Here is a 24,300-nt window from a genome sequence, read left to right as displayed (position 1 = left end):
CCTGTGGCCTTCAAACTAGTCTTGTATCTGGGTGAAAACTCTGAATCCATATAGCCTACCCTCTATATACATTCTCAAATAAAGTAACAAAAAATGACTCCAACAAGGCCCCTGCCCCAATGATGTGCAAAGGCGTCTGATGTTAGCTTGCTGTTCTCCCCGATTAGGAAGCAGAACAGAGTTACCTTCTTGTTGCAGGGGGAGGTGAACAGATCCACGTCCGGGGTTCCCCAAAAACGAAAGATCCGATCCGCAACCTCCTGCTTCAGGGACCATTCTCATGGGGGTGGAACGAGCAACTCAGGCCATCTACCACTACATTCTCCGTCCGTGGAAGGTACATGGCATGGACCAGGATGCCCTGGGACAGAGCCCATAAGCAGACCTGGACAGACTCTTGGCAAAGGAGGAACGATCTCATACCTCCCTGTTTGTTGAGGTACTACATTACCACCTGGTTGTTAGTCCAACCTTGTTGGTTAGGTGATCACGAAATGTCCGAAGCGTGTATCAGATCGCCAGGAACTCCAGGAATTTTATCTGATGCTGCGCTTCCTGAGCACACCACAGACCTTGGGTGTGGAAACACTACATGGGCACCCCACCTAAGGTGAGAGACATCCATGGTGAGCAGAACTTCAGCAGAGGAGATCTGGAAGGGTACCCCTATTTCCAAGTTGGAAAGGGTCTCCCACCATACCAAGGAGACCCGGAGCAGTTGAGAAACCCGGATGTGCATTCGAAGGTCCTGGGTGGCCTGGCGCCACTGGGATCTGAGGGCCCACTGAGCCCTGCGCATGTGCAGATGAGCAAAGGGAGTGACATGGACGGTTGCCGCCATGTGTCCCAACAGCCGCAGCATACAATACGCTGAGACTTGGCAACTCCAAGAGATGGCTCCCGCCAAGGCCACTGAGTGTATGGTCCCAGGGTAAAAACGCCCGAGCCTGCTACATATCGAATCTTGCCCCAATTATTCCAACTGCAATGACAAGGTCAGTCAAGACTTCAGGTAGTTGACCAGAAAACCCAAGGCTTCCAGTACCTGAATGTGGAGTGCATAGACCTAGTAGTCCCTTCTGGGTGGCACTCTTGATGAGCCAGTCGTCAGGTAGGGAAAAACCTGCACCCATAGCCTCCGTAGGTAAGCGCCCACCACCGCTAGGCACTTGGTGAAAATGCAGGGCGCAGACACCACACCGAATGGCAACACCTGGTACTGCAAGTGGTTCTCGCCCACCACGAACTGCAGGTACTTCCTGTGGGTATGGGAAATTTTGATGGGGGGAATAGGTGTCCTTTAGATCAAGGGAGCATAGCCACTCCCCTCTCCACAGGAGAGGTATCAGAGTGCCAAGAGAGACCATTTTGAACTTTTCCCGTTTTAGGAATTTGTTCAAAGCCCACAAATCCACAACAGGACGGAGGTCCCCTGTTCTCTTTGGAATCAGGAAATATCTGGAGTATAAGCTCCTCCCTCATTCCCTGGGGAGACAGGTTTGACTGCCCTGGCCATTACAAAGGTGGGGAGCTCCTTCAAAAGTATTTCTTGATCTGCACAGGGGAGAGTCTGGCGGGACACCCTGGAAATTTAACGTACCCCCAAACAATGGACAAGACCCATTGATCAGAGGTAACGGACGGCCAACGGTCCGCAAAGAACCATAGCTGACTTCCGACCAGAGGGCCTGCCATAGAGGGCACCAGTGACTGGCTTACATGCCCTCGTAGCCAGTCAAAACCCCATGGCAGGGCTTTGCTGGGGCACCAGGTGAGGCCTAGGAAGTTGTGTTTGCAGAGGGCAAGCTCTAGGGGCGGCCCCACTGAGACCTCAGTTTGGTCGCCGGAGGGTAGTACTTCCTCGGACAATAAAAAGGGCACCTAGGCCCTTGCCGTGAGGACTTCTTGCAGGAGGACTGTTAGACCAAGGTGCTGGCCGAGAGATGCTGGAGTATCTCATAATGAACATTCAGCTGCGCTACTGCCTTCTTAATCTGATCACCGAAGATATTCTCTCCAGTGTAGGGCAGATCCACAAGCCGTTCCTGAACTTCCGAATGCAGGTCGGAGGCATGTAGCCAAGTCATGCAGCAGGCACAGATGTCAGTCGCCGCCACCCTCACCACCATCTCAAAGACATCATAGGTGGACCAGACCGCATGCTTGTCGCAAACCAAACCCTGCTGGACCACCTCCAGAAAGTCTTCCTGCAGTTGCTGAGACAGGCGCTCAACCAAATCCTGGACTTGCTTCCAGAGATTACTGGAATACTGGCTTATATATAGCTGATAGCAGGCAAAACGAGCCACCAGCCACCTGGAAGACTTTCCTCCCTAGGACGTCCAGGGCCCTGTGTTCTCGGCCTGAAGGAACCGAAGCATTAGTTTGAGAACGCTTTTCTTTTTTAAGGGTGGACTCCACCACCAGAGACTGGTGCAGGAGCTTACGCTTCTCAAACCCCTTGGTGGGCTGAACCAGATACACTGAATCAGTCTTTCTGTTCACAGGGGGTACCAAGATAGGGTGGTCTCAGATCTGGACAAACAAGACCTTAAAAATATCCTGAACTGGGACAGCCACCCCCTCTCCTTAGGCGCATCCACAAACTGGAGAATCTCCAGCATCTTATGTCAGGAGTCGTCCTCCGTCAGGAGCTGGAACGGGACTGACTCCACCATGGCGCATACAAAGCCCGCAAACGTCAGGTCCTCGGAAGAGGATAGACGCCTCTCCTCAGGAGTAGACGGCTCAGAGGGCAGGTCCTCAGAATCCTCTGAAGAGGACTCGGATGCGTCATGCCCCCATGGGTCGTCCTCCTCACTCAGGTTGCTGGGGGACACCAGTCGGGGAGCCCGGACTATGCCCTTGGCCCAAGACACTGCAGGTTGGGAGCCCTGGGGGCTTCAAGGAATCTGTATGGGCTTGAGCAATGCTGGTCGTGGGGTCGGCAGCGAAAGCGGAGCCATCACTTCTGATGGCCCAACTTCATCCGAGGAATCGGCAATGGGAATGGACTCTGTCAGGGGCAACATCTGTGCTCCCCGAGCTATCGAGGATGCCTGTGGCACCAGCTGCACCGGTAGTACACAGAGGAGCAAGTCCAAGCATTCCACCAACGGTGCAGGCTCAGGGATCAGTGGAGGTCCCGATGGGGCTGGCGGCTCGATGCCTTGAAGGGCTTATACCAACCATACCCCGCGCTCTTATTCCTCCTCAAATGCTGCCGAATAAAAGTCAGCTGGAGGAGGAGGAGAAGACGTGATTTGGACTCCCTCGGAGCCCCGAGGGAGACCGATGTCAGACACCAGAATCGGTGGGGACCGCCTTGGGCCTCCAGCTTCGATGGAGGGTGACATCTCCTCAGGCCGGGGCCGCTTCGGGGGCATTTCGTTCGGTGCCGGTGCCTTCCCGAGCCTGGTCTCATGCTAGGATAGACTGATTTTTATTTTATTTATTTATTTCGGATTTTTATATACCGGCATTCGAGACAGCAGTCACATCATGCTGGCTCACATAAAACAAGGGTGCATAGTAAACATAACTATAACAATGGTGCTGAAAAGGCAGTTACATATAACAGGGTGATAAGAACTTGGCTGAGAAGGAAGAGAAAGGACAGGTTATTAATTCACACAGGTAAACGATAGAAGATATGGTTAACCATGGTGTAGGTGGAGATTAGGGGTGGCTTGGAGGTGTTAGATCAATTGGCGTCCGGGAAAGCTTGTATGAATATCCAGGTCTTTAGTCTTTTTTTGAAGGTTGAGATGCAAGGTTCTGTTCTGAGATTTGAGGGGATGGAGTTCCATAACGGTGGAATGGCTGTAGAGAAAGCCCGGTCTCTTAGTGTGCAGTGTCTGGTAGATTTGGACGGTGGTACCTGTAGCGATCCCTTGTATGCATCTCTTGTCGGTCTTGACGAATTGTGTAGTCGGAGAGGGATCTGTAGGTCAATGGGAGCCAGTTGGTGGATGTTTTTGTATGTGGTAAGAATGGCCTTGTATATTATTCTAAAGTGTATAGGTAGCCAATGGAGGCTCTTTAGAATGGGGGTTATGTGGTCCCTTCTCCTGGTATTTGTCAGAATTCGTGCAGCTGCATTTTGCACCATCTGAAGCGGTTTGGTGTATGAAGCGGGAAGGCCAAGTAGGATGGTGTTACAATAGTCTAATTTTGAAAAAATGATTGCCTGGAGAATGGTTCTGAAATCTTGGGCATGGAAAAGAGATCTAATTCTTTTCAGCACTTGTAGTTGGTAGAAACAGTCTTTGGTGGTTTTGTTAATAGTGGCTTTGAAATTCAGACGATTATCAATTAGGACTCCTAGGTCTCTCACTTGTGTGATTGATGGCGTGGCTTGTTGTGCAGAGGTGATGGTGCTGTTTTCTGAGGCGATGAGCAGGAGTTCAGTTTTGCCGGAATTTAATACCAGGTTTAGGCTGGTGAGGAGGAGTTTAATTTTTTGAAGGCATGTATCCCAGTAAGCCAGAGTTTTTGCGAAGGAATCCTTAATGGGTATCAGGACCTGGATATCGTCCGCGTAAAGGAAGTGTTTAAGGTTGAGGTCGGTGAGAAGTTGGCATAACGGTATAAGGTAAATGTTAAATAAAGTAGGAGACAGGGAGGACCCCTGTGGGACTCCTACTGACGACGGGTGTTGAGAGGATTCTTTGTTCTGTATCTTGACCTTATATCCTCTATTGCTGAGAAATGATATGAACCAAGATAGTGCTGTGCCTGAGATACCTATGGAGGCTAACTGGTTAATAAGTAGGGAATGATCGACGGTGTCAAAGGCTGAAGAAAGGTCCAGTAGGATCAGTAAGAAGGCTTGACCTTTATCGAGGCCCAGGATGAGGTGATCTGTTAAGGAAATGAGGAGGGACTCCGTGCTTAGTGTTTTGCGGAAACCGTATTGTGATGGGAAAAGGAGGTTGTTTTCTTCGATGTAGTTTGAGAGTCGGGTGTTCACCAATTTCTCCATAATCTTGGCTATGAAGGGGAGGTTGGCGATCGGTCGGCAGTTGTTTGGGTCATTAGGATCTAGATTAGGTTTCTTGAGTAGTGGTTTGAGAGAGGCCAATTTTAGGTCATCTGGGTAAGATCCTTGTGTTATTGAGCAATTTATGATGTCTGACAGGGATTTGGAGATGGAGTCAGGAATTGATAGAAGCAATTTCGAGGGGATGTGATCCGAAGGGTGAGAAGATGGTTTCATTTTCCGTAGAATACCTTGGATCTCAATGGAAGAAATGAGTTCTGATGACTGTGCTTTCTCGATTTCCCATGGTGCTCAGCCTGGTCTTTCCCCGACATAGAGGGAAACAGAGATAGCCCGGATCTGGAACAAGAAGAAATGGAAGCAGGCCGGTCCCCAGCACCCAACTCGACCTGGGGACCCAGCGGCTGACAAGACAACATTCTAATAATTCCCAACATTCTGTTTGCTTTTTTGACTGCCGCAGCACACTGAACAGATGATTTCAAAGAAGACTAGATCTTTTTCCTGGGTGGTAGCTCCTAATATGGAACCTAACATTGTGTAACTATAGCAAGGGTTATTTTTCCCTCTATGCAACACCTTGCACTTGTCCACATTAAATTTCATCTGCAATTTGGATGCCCAATCTTCCAGTCTCGCAAGGTCCTCCTGTAATGTATCACAATTCAATTGTGATTTAACAATCTGCAGCTCTAACACTAAATTTTCAAAAAGGGAAACTTTGATAAAATGAAGAAAATAGTTAGAAAAAAACTGAAAGGTGCAGCTGCAAAGGTTAAAAGTGTTCAACAGGCTTGGACATTGTTTAAAAATACAATCCTAGAGGCGCAGTCCATATGTATTCTGCGCATTAAGAAAGGTGGAAGGAAGGCAAAACGATTACCGTCATGGTTAAAAGGTGAGGTGAAAGAGGCTATTTTAGCCAAAAAAAACATCATTCAAAAATTGGAAGAAGGATCCATCTGAAGAAAATAGGATAAAACATAAGCATTGTCAAGGTAAGTGTAAAACATTGATAAGACAGGCGAAGAGAGAATTTGAAATGAAGTTGGCCATAGAGGCAAAAACTCATAATAAAAACTTTTTTAAATATATCCAAAGCAAGAAACCTGTGAGAGTCGGTTGGACCATTAGATGACAGAGGGGTTAAAGGGGCTCTTAGGGAAGATAAGGCCATTGCAGAAAGACTAAATGAATTCTTTGCCTCCGTGTTTACTAATGAGGATGTTGGGGAGATACCAGGTCCAGAGATGGTTTTCAGGGGTGATGAGTCAGATGGACTGAACGAAATCACTGTGAACCTGGAAGATGTAGTAGGCCAGATTGACAAACTAAAGAGTAGCAAATCACCTGGACCAGATGGTATGCATCCTAGGGTTCTGAAGGAACTCAAAAATGAAATTTCTGATCTATTAGTTAAAATTTGTAACCAATCATTAAAATCATCCATTGTACCTGAAGACTGGGTGGCGGCCAATGTAACCTCAATATTTAAAAAAGGCTCCAGTGGCGATCCGGGTAACTATAGACCAGTAAGCCTGACTTCAGTGCTGGGAAAAACAGAGGAAACTATTCTCAAGATCAAAATCGTAGAGCATATAGAAAGACATGATTTAATGGGACACAATCAACATGGATTTACCCAAGGGAAGTCTTGCCTAACAAATCTGCTTCAGTTTTTTTGAAGGGGTTAATAAACATGTGGATGAAGGTGAACCGGTAGATGTAGTGTATTTGGATTTTCAGAAGGCGTTTGACAAAGTCCCTCATGAGAGGCTTCTACGAAAACTAAAAAGTCATGAGATAGGAGGCGATGTCCTTTCGTGGATTACAAACTGGTTAAAAGACAGGAAACAGAGAGTAGGATTAAATGGTCAATTTTCTCAGTGGAAAAGGGTAAACAGTGGAGTGCCTCAGGGATCTGTACTTGGACCGATGCTTTTCAATATATATAAATGATCTGGAAAGGAATACAATGAGTGAGGTTATCAAATTTGCAGATGATACAAAATTATTCAGAGTAGTTAAATCACAAGCAGACTGTGATACATTACAGGAGGACCTTGCAAGACTGGAAGATTGGGCATCCAAATGGCAGATGAAATTTAATGTGGACAAGTGCAAGGTGTTGCATATAGGGAAAAATAACCCTTGCTGTAGTTACACGATGTTAGGTTCCATATTAGAAGCTACAACCCAGGAAAAAGAACTAGGCATCATAGTGGATAATACTTTAAAATCGTCGGCTCAGTGTGCTGCAGCAGTCAAAAAAGCAAATAGAATGTTAGGAATTATTAGGAAGGGAATGGTTAATAGAACGGAAAATGTCATAATGCCTCTGTATCGCTCCATGGTGAGACCGCACCTTGAATACTGTGTACAATTCTGGTCGCCGCATCTCAAAAAAGATATAGTTGCGATGGAGAAGGTACAGAGAAGGGCAACCAAAATGATAAAGGGGATGGAACAGCTCCCCCATGAGGAAAGGCTGAAGAGGTTAGGGCTGTTCAGCTTGAAGAAGAGATGGCTGAGAGGGGATATGATAGAGGTCTTTAAGATCATGAGAGGTCTTGAAGGAGTAGATGTGACTCTGTTATTTACACTTTTGAATAATAGAAGGACTAGGGGGCATTCCATGAAGTTAGCAAGTAGCACATTTAAGACTATTCGGAGAAAATTCTTTTTTACTCAACACACAATAAAGCTCTGGAATTTGTTGCCAGAGGATGTGGTTAGTGCAGTTAGTGTAGCTGGGTTCAAAAAAGGTTTTGATAAGTTCTTGGAGGAGAAGTCCATTAATGGCTATTAATCAATTATACTTAGGGAATAGCCACTGCTGTTAATTGCATCAGTAGCATGGGTTCTTCTTAGAGTTTGGGTAATTGCCAGGTTCTTGTGGCCTGGTTTTGGCCTCTGTTGGAAACAGGATGCTGGGCTTGATGGACCCTTGGTCTGACCCAGAATGGCAATTTCTTATGTTCTTATGTTTCACTTTTACTTATTTATTTATTTATTATTTATTTCTTTTGTATACCGACATTCGATCGAGATATCACATCGGTTTCCAGATAACTAAAGGAATAGGGTGGTAACAGCCCTATTTTACATTATAACATGGTATTAAATAGATATAAGAATATTTTACATTATAACATGGTAATAAATATAACAAGAATATTTTACATTATAACATGGTAATAAATATAACAAGTTGTAACAGAACTAACAGGAGTACATGGAACATTAGACTATAGTATATAACATATGTACATAAATGGCTTGTTGATGAGGATAAATTATGGTAAGGAGAGCAGGGAGTGTAGAGGGGGGAGGGGAGAGGAAGGGATGTGTGGGAGGAAGGTAGTGATAGGGAGGGAAAGGGTGGTGGGAGATGCTTGTGTAGGGAGGGAAAGGTGTGGGGCGAGATGCTTGTGGAGGGGGCATGGAGTGGATGGTGCGATTGGGCGGGTTATGTGTCGGGTGGGAAAGCTTTTAAAAATAGCCATGTTTTGAGGTGTTTTTTTGAAGACTTGCAGTGAAGGTTCGTTTCTGAGACAGGTGGGGAGGGTGTTCCATAAGGTGGGGCCCGCTATTGTTATGGCTCGTTTGCGGGTGACGTTGAGGTGTGCAGCTTTGAGATTGGGGACGGCTAGGAGTCCAGTGTTGGTGGATCTGAGAGTTCTTTGAGTGGGGTAAGGTTGTATTCCGTTGTTTAGCCAGTCCATTTTGTTGTTGTTTATTTTTTGTGCATGAGGGTGAGGGTTTTATACTGGATTCTTTGTGTAATGGGTAGCCAGTGGAGTTCTTTGAGCGTGGGTGTGATGTGAGGGGATTTTTTGTTGTTAGAGATGATTCTGGCGGCAGCGTTCTGTAGAACTTGGAGGGGTTTGATGTGTATTTCTGGTAGTCCGAGGAGGAGGGAGTTGCAGTAGTCGAGTCTTGACAAGATAATTGATTGGAGGACTGTTCTGAAATCGTGCTCTTGGAGAAGGGGTTTGAGTTTTTTTAGTGTCTGCAGTTTGAAGAATCCATCTTTGATTGTATTGGAGATGTGTCGTTTAAAGTTGAGTTGGCTGTCAATTGTTACGCCTAGGTTTCTTGTGGACGGCGTGAGTGAGGTTTGTGAGATTTGTGGCACTCCCGGGTTGATTGAGTTTCCTGGGTGGTCAGAGGGGGTGCACATGAGTGGATAGGAGGGATGGTCATCGTGGATGTGAATGATTTCTGTTTTGGCTTGGTTGAGACATAGTGATAATTGAGATAGTAAATGGGATAAGTTTGAGCTGAGTTTGTTCCATTTTTCCATAGTGAGTTGAATGGAGTTGTTTATGGGGAGTAATATTTGTATGTCGTCTGCATAGACAAAGTAGGTGAGGTTTGCCTCTGATAGGTATTTGCATAGTGGGATGAGATATATGTTGAAGAGGGTTGATGATAGGGAAGAACCTTGTGGGACTCCATGAGTGAGGGGCACTTGTGAGGATTCAGATGAGTTCATCTTGACGATGTAAGATCTGTTTGAGAGGTAGGATTTGAACCACTTGATTGTGGTGTCTTGGAGACCAATTTCTTTAAGTCTGGTGAGGAGTGTTCTGTGATTGATGGTGTCGAAGGCGGCTGATATATCAAGAAGTATCAGGAGGAACGATTTGCCTTTGTCGCGGCCTTTGAGGATGGTATCGGTGAGGGAGAGGAGGAGGGTTTCAGTGCTGAAGAGTTTTCTGAAACCATGTTGTGCAGGCTGAAGAACATTAAAGGTTTCAAGGTGGTCTGTGAGTTGATTGTTGACTGTTTTTTCGATGATTTTTGCTAGGAATGGGAGGTTGGAGACTGGTCTGTAGTTTGCTGGGTCGGATTTGTCGAGTTGAGGCTTTTTGATGATTGGTTTGATGATGGCGTTTTTGAGTTTTTCTGGGAAGATTCCTTGTTCTAGGGATAGGTTGATGATGTAGGTTATTGGTTTGACAATAATCTCTCTGATGAGTTTTAGGGTTTTGATGGGGATGGGGTCTAAGGAGTGGGATGCAGGGTTGGTTTTTCTGATGATAGGTTCAATTTCTGTGGTAGCAACGGGAGTGAATTGTGACCATGAGTGGATAGGAGTGGATACTTGTTCCACTTCAATATTTTATAGACCTATATCATACCTCCCCTCAGCCATCTCTTCTTCAAGATGAAGAATCCTACCCTCTTTAGCCTTTCCCTCAGAAGAGGATTGTTCCTTCCGCTTCATCATTTTGATCACTCTTTTCTATATCTTTTCTAATTCGGCTATATCCTTTTTGAGATGTGGTGACCAGAACTGCACACAATATTCAAGATGAGGTCACACTAAGGAGCCAAGAAAAACAAATAGAATGCTAGGAATTATTCTTCATTCCTTTCATAATAATTCCTAGCATTCTATTTGCTTTCTTGGCTGATGCTGCACACAGAGAAGAAGATTGCAACATGATAACAATGACATCTAGATCCTTTTTTTTCCCCTAAAAAGTCTCTCATGAGGGCCTTTGTCAAATACCTTCTGGAAATCCAAAAATACTATATAAACTGGCCCACCTTTATCCACGTTTATTTATACACTTAGAAACATGTAGCAGATTGGTGAGCCAAGACTTCCTTTGGCTAAATCCATGTTGGTTTTGTCCTAAACTATGCCGATCTATAATCTCAGTAATTTTATTCTTCATGACAGTTTCTAACATTTTGCCTGTCAGTTTTCAAGCTCATTCATCTGTAGTATCCTGATCACCCCTTGATCTCTTTTTAAAAACTGACATTACATTGGCAACCCTCCAGTCTTCCGGTACCAAGGACTATTTTAAGGATAGTTTACAAATTACCAATAGCAGGTCCATAATTTCATTTTTCAGTTGTTTCTATACTCTGGGATGTATACCATATGGTCCAGGTGATTTGCTACTCTTTAGTTTGTCAATTTGCCCTATTTCATCTTCCAGGCTCACTGAGATTTGTTTCAGTTCTGCTGAACCATTACCTTTGACTATCATTTCTAGCCTGGGTATCTTTCTTACATCTTCCTCAGTGAAGACCAAAGCAAAAAATTCATTTAGTCTCCCTTCTATGGCTTTGTCATCCATAATTGCTCCTTTTACTCCCTTGCTCATCTAATGGTCCAATTGACTCCCTCACAGCCTTTTTACTTCAAATGTACCTGAAAAACTTTTTATTAGGAGTATTTGCTTCCACCATAAGCTTCTTTTCATATTCTCTCTTTGCCTTCCTATCAATGCTTTCCATTTAACTTGCCAGTGCTTATGCTGTTCCCTGTTTTCTTCATTCAAATCCCTTTTCCATTTCTTGAAAGATGTTCTTTTAGCTATTATAGCCTCTCACACCTCACCGTTTAACCATGCTGATAGTCATTTAGCCTTCCTCCCTGCCTTTTCTAACGCATGGAATACATCTGGCCTGGGCTTCCAAGATGGTATTTTTAAACAATGTCCTTGACTGATGTAAACTCTTAACCTTTGCAGCTGCTCCTTTCAGCTTATTCCTAATCATTTTCCGCATAGTCACCCTGTTAAAAGTTAAATGCTGTTGCAGTAGATTTCTTTCATGTTCTTCCTCCAGTTAAGTCAAATTTGATCATGTTGTAATCACTATTGCCAAGTGGCCCCAATACAGTTACCTCTTGCACCAGATCCGGTGCTCCATGAAGGACTAGGTCTAAAATAGTTCCCCTTCTTGTTGGTTGTTGTTCCAGCTGCTCTATGAAACAGTCATTTCATCTAGGAACTTTACCTCTAGCATGTCCTGATGTGACATTCACCCAAGTCAATACTGGGGTAATTTAAATCACCCATTATTACTGTGCTGCTGATTGTTAGCTTCCCTAATTTCTTTTAGCATTTCATTTTTTATTTGTTCATTCTGGCCAGGTGGACAGTAATACTGTCCCCACTGCTATTTTAATCTCCCTTTCACCCAGAATTTGTATATATAAAGATTCAATATTGCATTTTGTATACTGCAGATCTTTTATCCTGTTTGACTCATTGCCCTCTTTGACATATAGTGCCACCTCCTTACACCAATTTGAGTCATTCTGTCATTTCAATCTCATTTGTTCCCTGGTATCACACAGTGTCCCATTGGTTATCCTCCTTCCACCAGGTCTCAGATGCCAATATCATCTACCTCTTCATTCAGCACTATCTCCACCAATCTTATTTTTTTTAGATTTCTAGCATTTGTATACTGTTATTTCAAAGTATGATTTTTATTTGTATTGACAACCTGCTTATCAGTTTACAGGGGTAATTTGAAATCTTTCTGCTCTGTCTGCTTTTTACTTAAAGGCATCTGATCCACTTTAGCATTTATTGCATCCTCTCTACAGGGATGCCCTAATTTCCCTGTTCTCTTAGTACTCTTCATAGGTACATCATTCTGAACCATGCGCTTCTGAGCAACTACCAGCTATACCCCATTATCTAGTTTAAAAGTTGTGCTTTCTCCTTTTTAAAGGTTAGTGCTAACAGCCTGATTCTACTCTGGTTAAGATAGAGTCCATCTTTTCGGAAAAGGCCCCCACCCCTTTCCCTAAAATGATGCTCAATTCCCAACAAACCTAAAACCCTCTCCCTTATACCAGCGTCTCATCCATACATTCAAACTCTGGAGCTCTGCCTGCCTCTGGAGTCCTGTATGTGGAATGAGGAGCATTTCTGAGATTACTACCCTAGAGGGTCTGTATTTCAACTTTTTACTAAAATCCTATATTTAGCTTCTAGAACCATCCTCCAGCACTTTCCTATGTCATTGGTACCCACATGTACCAAGACAGCTGGCTCCTCCCCAGGACTATCTAAAATCCTATGTGACACACCTATGTGACACACCAGGCAAGTTACAAACCGATCCTCATGTCCACCAGTCACCTAGCTACTACCTTCCTAATAATCAAATCACCAACTAAAATGGCCATCCTAACCCTTCCCTCCTGGGCACATGCTCCTGAAGATATTTCTTTAGTGCAAGAGGATACTATATCACGTTAAGGGCAAGTCCTAGCTACAGGATTGCTTCCTGCCTCACCAAGGTGACCTTTCTTCTCCAAGGCAGCACAGAGGCTGCCAGATTTGAGGTGGGACTGCTCTACTACGTCCCTGAAGGTCTCATCTATATACCTCTCTGACTCCCTTAGCTCCTCCAGGTCTGCCACTCTAGCCTCCAGAGATCAGACATTTTCTGAGGGCTAGGAGATCGTTGCACCTTGTGCAAACATATAACCTCTTGCCAGTTAGGAGAAAATCATACTTGTGGTACTCAGTTCAAAAGACTGGAAAGCCTCCCTCTCACTGCATGATTATCTGCATCTTAATTTTGTTAATTTGTTATTGAGTTAAAATTTCTAAGGTAGTAGGGATGTAAAGCTAATCTAAAGCACTTTTAGACTATTGATTTATTTTGTGTGTCTGTCAATGTCCCTCAAAACACTACAATTAATCTACTTATAACTACCTAGTTACCCACCTTATTGACTGTTTTGAATTAAATCTTCTCTTTATATAATCTGTAGTAAACTTACAATAAAAAGTTTGAGGCACATGAGCCTATCGGCGCACATGTTCCAGTCCTCTTCTGCTATAAGCGATGTAGGGCCTCTGGTAGTTTGAGTTGTGGAGCCTGAAGCCTAAATAACTTATGGTGACCTCTGGAGTCCTCTCCCAGGGCTTCTAGGTAAGGTATGCATATGAACCTTCCGGTCTTCTTCTGCTTGGGTGACCAATTGTTTCTAATATAGGTTCTGTGTTGGAACTATTATCTCAGTATATTGATAGTTTTTTGCAATCTTTGGTTCCACCGATTTTATCATACATACAGGATTTGTTTCATCTCATTACTTTGTTGCAAGTTATTTTAAGAATTCAACCATCATGGTTTATTAGTTACTGCAGAAATTACGGCACTTTATACCTCAGTATTCAGCTCTCAGAGTTACTGATTAAGCTTTAAGTGAGTCAGGCTGTCTGAGCAAACAATTTATTGAACAACTAGACTTTATAGTCCTGAAGAATTACTTTATGTTTGGGGAACAATTTTTCAACAAATCAAGGGAACATCAAAGGGGTCTTCTATGACCCCTTCTGTGGCTTCTTTTGAACACCAGGAAGTGGGGTCAGTTTTCAATCTAACAAGGACAACAGATTTCCACCATGGGACCCTGGTAGCTGTGTGGGATAATAGGCTAAGATGACAACGAGCAGTCAGGAAGGCAGACTCCAATAGGATGAGCAATCAATAGTGCAGCAATGAGATCACACAAAGCAGGGCTGGTACAAGCTTCTCCATCAACTCACTTCTAGAGCTACTTGCTGACTTTTGGTTCCTCCTTGATGATTTACATATGCTACCACTGTAGCATTGTTAGATAGAATCCTGACTACCTGACCGTGAAGCAAAGGAACAAAATACAGGAGAGCTTTCCTTATGGCCTTGATCTCTAAACGATTGATGGACCACTTAGCCTCCTAAGTTCGAGCATCAGGAGCCACCTGTCCTTGACAATGTATCCTTTAACAGAGAAGGCTGGCATCTGTTGTCAGTATAATCCATGATGGAGTTTTGGAATCCACCCCCAGGTTCAAATATTTTGGCACCAGCTACCATTCCAAACTCCTTCTGGTGTGGTGCTACAACAGAAATCTCCTGGAGTAATCCTGGGACTGAAGGGACCATCTTGATAATAGGACTCTTTGTAGTGGCCTCATGTGTGCCCTCGCCCAAGAAACTAGGTCTAGCATCACCACCATGGATCCCAATACCTAAAGACAACTCCAGGCTGTGGGACTCAAACCTCAACAAGGCTCTGATCTGTTCCTGCAGCTTCCAACTCCTCTCCCTTGTCAGCTGCGTTCAACCAGTCTTGGTGTAGAGCACTGCTGCCAGATATTCCAAAGTCTGAGAAGGTACCAGATTGCTTTTGCTGAAATTGACAACCTAAGCCAAACTTTGCCAAAACTACACAAACCTGGCTGTGACCACTTCACTCTCGAGTTGATTTCATTTTAATCAACCAATCATCTAGATACTGATGGACTAAAATGCCAATGCAATGAAGAGCTACTGCTATCATCACCATTACCTTGCAAAAGGTTCTCAGGCCAGGTGCCAGACAAAAGGGTAAGTCCCAAAACTGAAAATGACCCCCCACCCCCAGAGCAGCAAAGGCAAGATACTGTTTGATTGCTGTCTTACTCAGATATGAAGGTACACTGCCATCAGATTAAAGGATGTTAAAAATCCCCTTGTCAAACCAGTACTATAACCAACCTCAAGATCTCCATCTTTAAATGAGTCACTCTCAGAGCTCTGTGTTTACTCTGTTTCAGATCCAAAATAGGACAAAAGGTTCACACCTTTCATGGAACCACAAAATAAATGAAATACCTTCTTTAACCGCCTCTGAAAAACCAGCATCAAAACAAATGCTTCTAATTGCAGAAGACATTAGAGAGCTTTCCAAAACCACCTCCCCTTTTAGAGCAGAATGATAGGGGGCTAGCATAAAAGGATCTGAAATAGGATGGGAAAATTTTAGGGCACAGCCTTCCCTAATCACGTCCACTAATCAGAGATAATTTGGAAATCATCTTTGGTAGAAGACAGATAGCTACCTGCCCATGACCTCCAAAGGCTTGACCCAGACACCTTCATTGAGAATTCCTGGAACCTGTAGAACTGGCAGATCTCCCGCCTTAATTCCTCCTCTTTTATTGGAGCGAAAAAACTGAAATCTGCTATAAGGCTCGGTTCGGTGACCACTGAACACATACCAGAGCTTTCACAAACCATTTCAGAATGACTCCTTGTTGATTCAGGTCTTGCAAATCCCTTGGATATTTTGGCAATTATGAGCCTTAGGACTCCCCAAAGGCCTTCACAAACTTTTCCAGATCCTCATCAAACAACAGTTTCCCTTTAAAGAGAAGCTTGATCAACAGTCTTCGAGAACAGAATTAGTCGACCAATTACATAGCCATAACAGACATCTTGCCACCACAATGGAAGCCATTGTTCTGGCCGTAGTCCGAACCTAATCATAAGAAGCATCCACTAGAAATGCTGCTCTTGGTTCCATCTGGGCCTCCTCATCCAGAATGAAGTCAATACCTTCCCCAAGGAACTTTCCTAGATATACTAGGTCAAATGCTAAACAGTGCTTGCCACAATCCTGCTACGGACAGCTGCCTGAAGAGTGAAGCAGGCCATGGCAAATGCCTTCTTCAGCACCGACTAACTTCCTGTCCTATGCATCTTTGAGGGTGGGTCCACCCTCTATCAGGAAAGTAATATTCCTGGTGACAGCACAAGCAAGCACATTCACCTTGGGAATCCTAAGCCTCTCCCTTTCCAGAGTGTTTAAAAGATAAAATCTAGCCATCGCCTTTCCCCTCGTAAAGTTAGCTTCTAGAGAATCTCACTCCACAGAAATTAATTCCCTAATGGACTTTGGCAGAGGAAAGCCTTTGGATGGCCTTTTTAAGTCCAGCATAATAGGGTCCTCAGAAAAGACTGCATCATTTTCATACTTTTTCTCTGCATTGCTCAAAACTTTCAAACACTGAGAAATCAAAGGGAGCTCTTCCTTATGAAGGAGTCAGACCATCGAGAAATCTCCATATTCTGCTGGAGAATACTCCCCCATCCCCCAGAATCCTTAAACCCCAAAAGAGAAAGACATCAGATTTAGAAGACCCTTTGGTTCTCTAAATCGTCCTCCTCTTCTCTAGGCCTCTGTCAAACAGAACTGAACTGCCCTACTACCTATGAAAAGGATAGGAATGAGGAAAACAGCCTACCACACGGTGTGCAAGAAAAAAGGCTACGTGTGGGGACTAGCCCACTGGGGGCTGATCAACCTGCCAGGCTGCCCAGTTCCCCAACCCCAAAGGGAGTGGGAACAAACGTTGCCATAGCGCATCACGAATGGAGACCGGAGGAAGTCATGAAACCCCTCTGTCTCTGATTCAGGTAAAACTTTTTCTTTTTTTTAATCCTTACCTGAGCTCAGCACTTACTGGCTGTGTACAGAGATGGTCTCTGGCTGCGGGTGGAGAGGGCATCCGCCGTCATCGCCACACTCTGCCTTCTGCACCCGCTGCCTTTCAGGAAAGCCAGCTACCAGACCAAGGCACACCTCTGAGGGACCACGGAAATCGCCTCAGGAATTCTCAACTGGGGGAGGGAACTTAGGTATCACCGCAGGAGAGCAGGTCTTTCTTTTCCTTAATTTAGAATTTCAAATTTCTCCTTCCAAAAATCTCAAAGCAATCCCCATAGGGAGATGCACATCCACCATCTGCTAAAGATGGAGAATACTGGAAGGCTGGGGTCACTGCAGGGTTATATATACTGTGATGTCAGCTTGCTCCATCTCCATCTGCTGGCAGGGGAACATAAACCCACTGGTCCTGAGTTCATCTGTCTGCATGCTAGGAAAGAGCCTAATAACTGAATCCTCCTCTGGACCAGACAGTACTCTCTAGACCAAAGAAGCAGTACTCTCTGCAAAATGGCTGCCCCTCGCGCTCCTCCTAGACATCCTCACAAGACATCCCTGGGCCTTCAAGAGCATTTCTAGGCCTTTTAGAGGGAATTTCCAAGGCCAGAGACAAAGGAGGGTCTCTCTTAGATTTAGAGGGGCCAACAGATATGGAAACCTCCCGGGCCTCTTAATCGCACAAAAGACCTAGTGCAAGAAGCGGAAGAACTACAGAGGAAAGTCTCCAGAGCTCCCCTGGAGCGAAGAAACTAGCAGTCCCGACATAAGAATCTTGGGCTTCAAGTTAGGAGGGAGATCATCATTCCACCAGGAAAGTGTCTTCTTGGAAGGGTCATGCATACGGAAACTGTAAACATCATAGCGACCTCTTGATTAATTCCTGCCAAGGTCCAAGTGGCCTGTAACTTCCCCAGCCTGTCCGGAGAACAAAAGAGGCAACGCTGTCAGAATAGCCCATCCATGAAGTTTCCCCAGGGATTTCATCTAATCACACACAAGCAAACACAGAGGCCCTTTTTCTGATGCAGCGCATCTCACCCCACATGGACCACTCCTATGCCCTCGACAGGATCTCTCCATGTGCTCATGGCTCATAATCGCATCTCCCACTCCCCTGAGAACGCTTCCAAATCCTGGTCCCCATCGTCACTGAATAACTGATACAGAGAGCACATCCCCTTCAAGAGGAATTCGCCAAGTTAGCCCCCACCAGTACTTACAGCAATCCTGAGCTCCACTATGCAGACCAGGCAGATACCTCCCTCAGCTGTATGCTTCTCTCTCAGAGCCTTGCCTGTATGCACTTCTCTTTAACTTTATATATATTTAAATGGAGGCTGTCTCATTTATTTATTTATTTACTAAAATCACAACATATTGCATTCTGGACAACATGGCTTTCGTAAAGGCCATTCTACGGAGACACTTCTCTCATCCTTTGACACTCTTCTACGAGCTTTTGACTCCACAGATTTCATCATGGTTTTCTTAGATATTTCTGCAGCTTTCAATACTCTTGATCACCAGAGTCTTATCTCAGGTCTTCAATCTATAGGTATTTCTGCTACTGTTCTAAATTGGTTTTCATCTTTTCTATCTGGCCGTACTCAGCAAATTAACAATTTGCAAGCATTCATCAGAATATTACACAATTTCATCTGGGGTCCCGCAAAGTTTTCTCTATCTCCCATTCTTTTTAATAACTACTTGCTTCCACTCTGTCACATTCTTTCCTCTCTAAATGTACAATTAAAATTTATGCAGACAACATTCAGTTTTTGGTTCCTTATAATTCTTCCTGGTCTTCTACTCTTTCTATGGTGACTCTATTCTTGAATACTATCAACACATAACCGCTTAAAATTAAATCCCTCAAAAACTGAAATAGTTCATCTAATGTCGATCTCCAGTTCTAATATTGGTCCCCCTTCTCACCTTTCACTAAACAGACTATCCATTCCAATTGTAAAGCAGGCACCCAATCTAGGGATTATATTAAATTCAGATTTATCCATGACACAACATCTCAGCAGTAACAAAAACGGCCCATTTTCCCTCTACCAATGAGGTGAGAGGAGGAGGAGAGTGAGAAATCGAAAAGACCGGTGACCTACCAGAGGTACGGAGAGTGGCCTCGACGGGATTCCAGCCAGGTATTCCGCTGACATCATCATAGGGCGATGCCCTCAGGGGCCTACAAAAATGGCTCCCCGCGGCGTGCTGCCACAGTGTCGCCCAAGCCACGCGCGCCCCTACAGACTGAGCATTCGAGGATCTTCTCTGAGTTTTCTGTATTCCAATATGCCTCATTCTGTGAGGAAAAGAAGGGTGAGAAAAAAGGAAACCCGCCCACACCATCCTCGAAGACAACAGGTCCAATGGACGCTCATGTAACACAGAGGGAAGATGAACCAGGAGTAAGTTCACTAGGAGATGGTCGGGAGAAAGTTTTACTTGACACCTCCTCAGAGCTCTTAACAACATTGTCCCCGGTATATCGGGAAGTGACAGCAAACCCAGCTGAGGAGATAAACGTGGAACAGTTGGTGGTTACAGAAGATGCAGGCTCGTTGGAGAGACGAGTGGAACGAGCCGGAGTAGGTAGTGTAAACGCTGTTCTCCCTCGACTAATTACTGACGAAGGTACCGGTACAGAGGGATTCAGGTCATTGATCGACGAGGAACTTAATTTTCCAGAAATAAAGAAAATGGACTTGGTAAGAGCTCCAGAGGTATCTTTAGATTCTACATGGGAAGCTTTGCAAACTTTAAATAGTAATATTTACAATCAAACTGTTCCTATATATAATTTTATGGGACATGTTGGAACTAGATTAAAAATAGTGGAAAAAGAGGCTATACAATCAAAAAAAATCTATAGATAAACTAGAAAAGGAAATGAAAGGAAAATCAGAATTGTATACCGCCTTGATAAAAGAAAATCAAATGTCAATATCTAAACTGGAACATTTGGAAAACCAGACTCGAGCTAAAAACCTGAGATTTATAAACTTTCCTAGGGATCAATTTATATCCCATAAGGATATGTTGAAAAAATATTTACTTGAAACTTTGAAGATACCTGAGCAAGCTCTTCCTCTTACTTTGCAGGTGTTTTATATACCTCCCTTTAAAAAGAAAGATATACAAAATCAAAAGGAAGCTCAGATTCTGGTACTAAATGAATCATCATTGTTAAATCTCACGGAAATCTTAGAAACCTCACAAGAGAAGCAAATTATACCAGCAACCTTGGTGGTATCCTTCCTCCTAGAGGAGGATAAACAGTGGATACGTAGAATGTATTTTAGAAATCGTTCTACCACGTTTTTGAACTTAAGGGTTAGTGTTTTTCCTGATTTATCCAAGGTAACACAAAAAAAGAGACGACACTTTCTGACATTAAAGCCTAGAATGACTGAGTTGGGAGCATCATATTTACTTAAATTTCCTTGTAAGTAAGGCACTATCTTCTTTACTCCCAACCAGCACTCTATGTTCTTGTCAAATAAGATTATTCCTGTGAAAGGTTCCTCACCGATAAGGACAGAATAGCCTCATTATAGGTACCAATCCAGAATGAAGTATTTAAATGCTCTTCGTATTGGACTGTAGGTTTTCTTTTTGATTATGCGGTTTAAGCTTATTGTGCAGTTGGGTAGAGGTCCCAATTTTGAGGACTATTAAGAGAAAGAATTTTATTTTATTATTTCTTCTGTATTAAAATTCAGATATTGATCTGATTAGAATATTTGATGTGAAATTACTTTCTCTGTATTTCAAGTCAAGATATATTAATGCTTGTAAAGGTTTGTGTGAAAATCAATAAAATATAAATGAAAAAAAAAATGTGACTGCACGTATTCTTTCTGGTACTTCCCTTAGAAAACATATCACCCCAATCCTCTATTCTCTTCATTGGCTTCCATTAAAATACAGAATTCAATATAAAATCCTATCCATAATCCATGCCCTTATATACAATCCTTCATCAACCTGGTTATGTTCAATATTATGTATATACAAACCAATGAAACATTTAAGATCGGTATCAAAAAATATGTTAGACATCCCCTCAATCCATTTAGCTAGACTCGACATCACGCGAAAGAGAGCTTTTTCCGTGGCTGGGCCTATTCTCTGTAATTCTCTCCCCGACATTCTCCGTCATATTCCAAATACACAACAATTTAAAAAATCCTTTAAAACTCATTTATTTCAACTTGTATTTAAAAACCTAGACACAAGATACTTATGACTTCATCACATACACAACACATTTTTCCCTCACTCTAATTCTGTTACATCCCTCTTCCCTTCCCCCTCCTTCACCCACCCAGTAATTTTAATTGCAGTACCTAAGGCTCTTGATATTTAAGTTATTTATTTCTGTTAATATGTTTAGTCTACTTACGATTTTTATTTTTATTCTATTGATTTTTTATATATTCTATTTTAATTTTAATTTCATGTTTTTATTATGTAAGTTTTTATTTTGTAAACCGTTTTGATTAAACTATGTTTATAAAAGCAGTATATAAACACTTTTAAATAAATAAATACAGATATTCCACAAACTTCATAAAGAATTATATCCAATGGGGAAGAATTCCCCCCCTTTTTTTTAAACTATTTAATATTATTTTTTTAATATAAAGTAAAAGCCTTCCTTCTCTCAAGCTCTAACTAGTTCCCCCTGTGACTGCGAGCTGATAAGTAGGGCTTGCTCTGCTGGTTGGCCCCGGGTCTGACCGGACATAAGATTCGATGTTGAGCTGCTATACCACCGATCCTACCATTTACTTGAGGCAGAAAATACTGGATTTTTCCAAAGCTGCACTACTCCTAAGTAGTGGCGATGATGTCATGTTGGAAATTCAGGGTTCTCTGCCTCCGTCTGCTGGTAGGGGAAAACAATCCACTCTTACTGCCTGGACTGGAGTAGCTGGACGACATGAAAAGAGGCCCTTTTTGTTTTTTCATTTTGTTACCCGGACAGGATCAGGCTGACTTAAAAATGGGAAGAAGGAATCAAGAAAAGAGGAAGAAACGGAAACAGTATATCTTCATGTCAGCCAAGAGCATGCCTCTTCCGTCACAGCCCCGGTTCTTTGGAATTCTCTCCTTAGAGCTCCGCTTATGTGACTGTCTAAAAACATTCAGAGGACTTTTAAAAATCTTTCTATTTAAGTTGACATGTATGTGACATACACCATAATGTTTCACATGCAGAAACGAACCAAATCCAGATGTTTACAATCCAGAACTTTCTTGTGCCAGAATGTTTGTTTGTACTATTAGAGTATTACACTACGAAGTTTTCTAATTTTGTACAATTTTAGTCTTGTTTTAATTATGTATGTTTTATTGTATATTGCTTAGACTTTCTTAGTGTTAAGCAATTACATTTTAATAAATGTAAATGTAAACATAAAGAACTGGGGGGAGAGCTTAGGAGACAGAAGGGCAACAGACCCAATCCTCTGGCCATGCTCCACTGTGAGAGGGAATTACCACTATCACCCCAGGAGCAGTTCAACAGAGAGAGAATCAGAGTATCACCCTAGGAGCAGCTCAACCAGGGGAAGGCATCAAAGGACTATCAATCTAAGAGCAGTCAAATCCATGTCTCCTTTACCTGGCCTAAAATAAGACTCAAACAGCATGAGATGCTTACCTATTATCTGTTGGAGACAGAATTCTGGCAGGCTGAGCACAGCATAGACCCTTTTAAGGTCCAAGATCAGCAAACCTGTTCTCTGTCTCCATCTTCTGGTTGGGAAACATAGCCCATGTATCTAGACTGATCTGGCTGGATGATGAGGAATGAGGGTGACTGTTTCAGGCCAGAGAAAGTTACCCCATCAGTAGGCGCTATGACCACCTGGTGCCCAGGATTTGTAAACCGTTGCGATGGTATATAACTTAGCGACGGTATAGAAAAGACTTTAAATAAATAAATAATAAAATAAACAATCCTGTATTTTAAAATTGTGTAATAGCGATATATACACATTATACAAGACTGTGCAAGTTCCTGACTGTTGCTTGCAAACTCATTGTTACTTCAGCAAAAACTTCAGAGGTAGTGATAATCATTTGATGGAGCTATCCAAATCAGAACAACTAATTATCATAGAAAAATAAAATGAAGAGGCTCAGGTGCCTTATGTTCTTAATTTGGTGAAAAATGTATTAAGCTATACGACATGGTTTCCAAGATAACTTGCCCTTGTTTAAGTAACAGAAGTGACTAACTCAGCTCACCAATTTTTTGTAGAAACAATGAGGGTTTTTGTATCCAAAAACCAGGAATATACTAGTTATATTCCGCCCATGGGCTAAGTACTAATGTGGGAATTGTAAAAGATACTGAGTAGCAGGTACACTAACTAAAGTGCAGGTGATTTTGCACAATCATTACACATTACCAGTCGAAATGATATAAGTACTGCAAAATGTTGGCAAGCCTACTCAAAGCAAATAAAAGGGGTTGTCTAATATTTGTTGGGTTATGAGGAGTGAGCACTATGTAGTTTCAATACACGTAAAATCAGTGGAGAAATAAACTCTTACCAGACCATTTGCTTTGGAGGTGACTGCATACCGCAGTTGAACTCACAAAATTTTGCCTACAATAAAGAATATGCAATAGCATTAGCACATATTTTTAACAAAATCCAGTATCAGGAATAAAGTGCACCAAAGAGATTCTACACGTTAAAAAATGGATATTCCTATACAAACCTCAGTTCAGGTCATCTCATCTCTAAAAAGACATAGAAAAGATACAGAAAAGGGAAACAAAAATGAAAGAGAGGATGGAAAAACTTCTTTATGGAAAAAGGATGAACAGATTAGTGCTCTTCAGCTTGGAAAAGAGGGGATAGAGGGAATATGATTGAAATTTATAAAATTATGAGTGGGGTGGAAAAGGTACATGGGGAATGGTTATTTACCATGTCAAACAACACCAGGATGAAGGAACACTCCATAAAACTAGCAACCAGCAGATTTAAAATAAAATCATAGGAAGTATTTTTTTTAGTTAGTTAACAATCAAGCTATAGAATCCATTGCCAGAGGATGTGGTCAAGGCAATTAATATAGTAGGGTTAAAAAAAGGCTTGGGCGAGTTCCTAAAGGAGAAGTCCATAAACAGTTATTAGTCAGGTAGGCTTGGGGAAGCCATCACTTATACCTGAGATTGAGATACAAGAAATAGATACTGTTGGGGATCTGATACGTAATTATGACCCAGACAGGC

At 42.9% G+C, this 24,300-nt stretch overlaps 1 protein-coding gene across 1 annotated transcript in view; it reads right to left on the bottom strand.

Moving 5' to 3' along the window:
* The window catches only part of VPS16 (VPS16 core subunit of CORVET and HOPS complexes), a 245,123-nt gene that overhangs the window by 147,300 nt on the left and 73,523 nt on the right, over window positions 1-24,300 (bottom strand). The window contains exon 8 of the mRNA XM_029606500.1: window positions 23,610-23,665. Within this exon, the coding sequence (XP_029462360.1) occupies window positions 23,610-23,665 (56 nt within the window). The remainder of the gene's footprint in view (window positions 1-23,609; window positions 23,666-24,300) is intronic.

This window comes from Rhinatrema bivittatum, chromosome 6 (assembly GCF_901001135.1).
Source record: "Rhinatrema bivittatum chromosome 6, aRhiBiv1.1, whole genome shotgun sequence".
Lineage (NCBI taxonomy): Eukaryota > Metazoa > Chordata > Amphibia > Gymnophiona > Rhinatrematidae > Rhinatrema > Rhinatrema bivittatum.
Note: the sequence above shows the minus strand (reverse complement) of the source record. Positions and strands in the feature narration are given on the sequence as shown.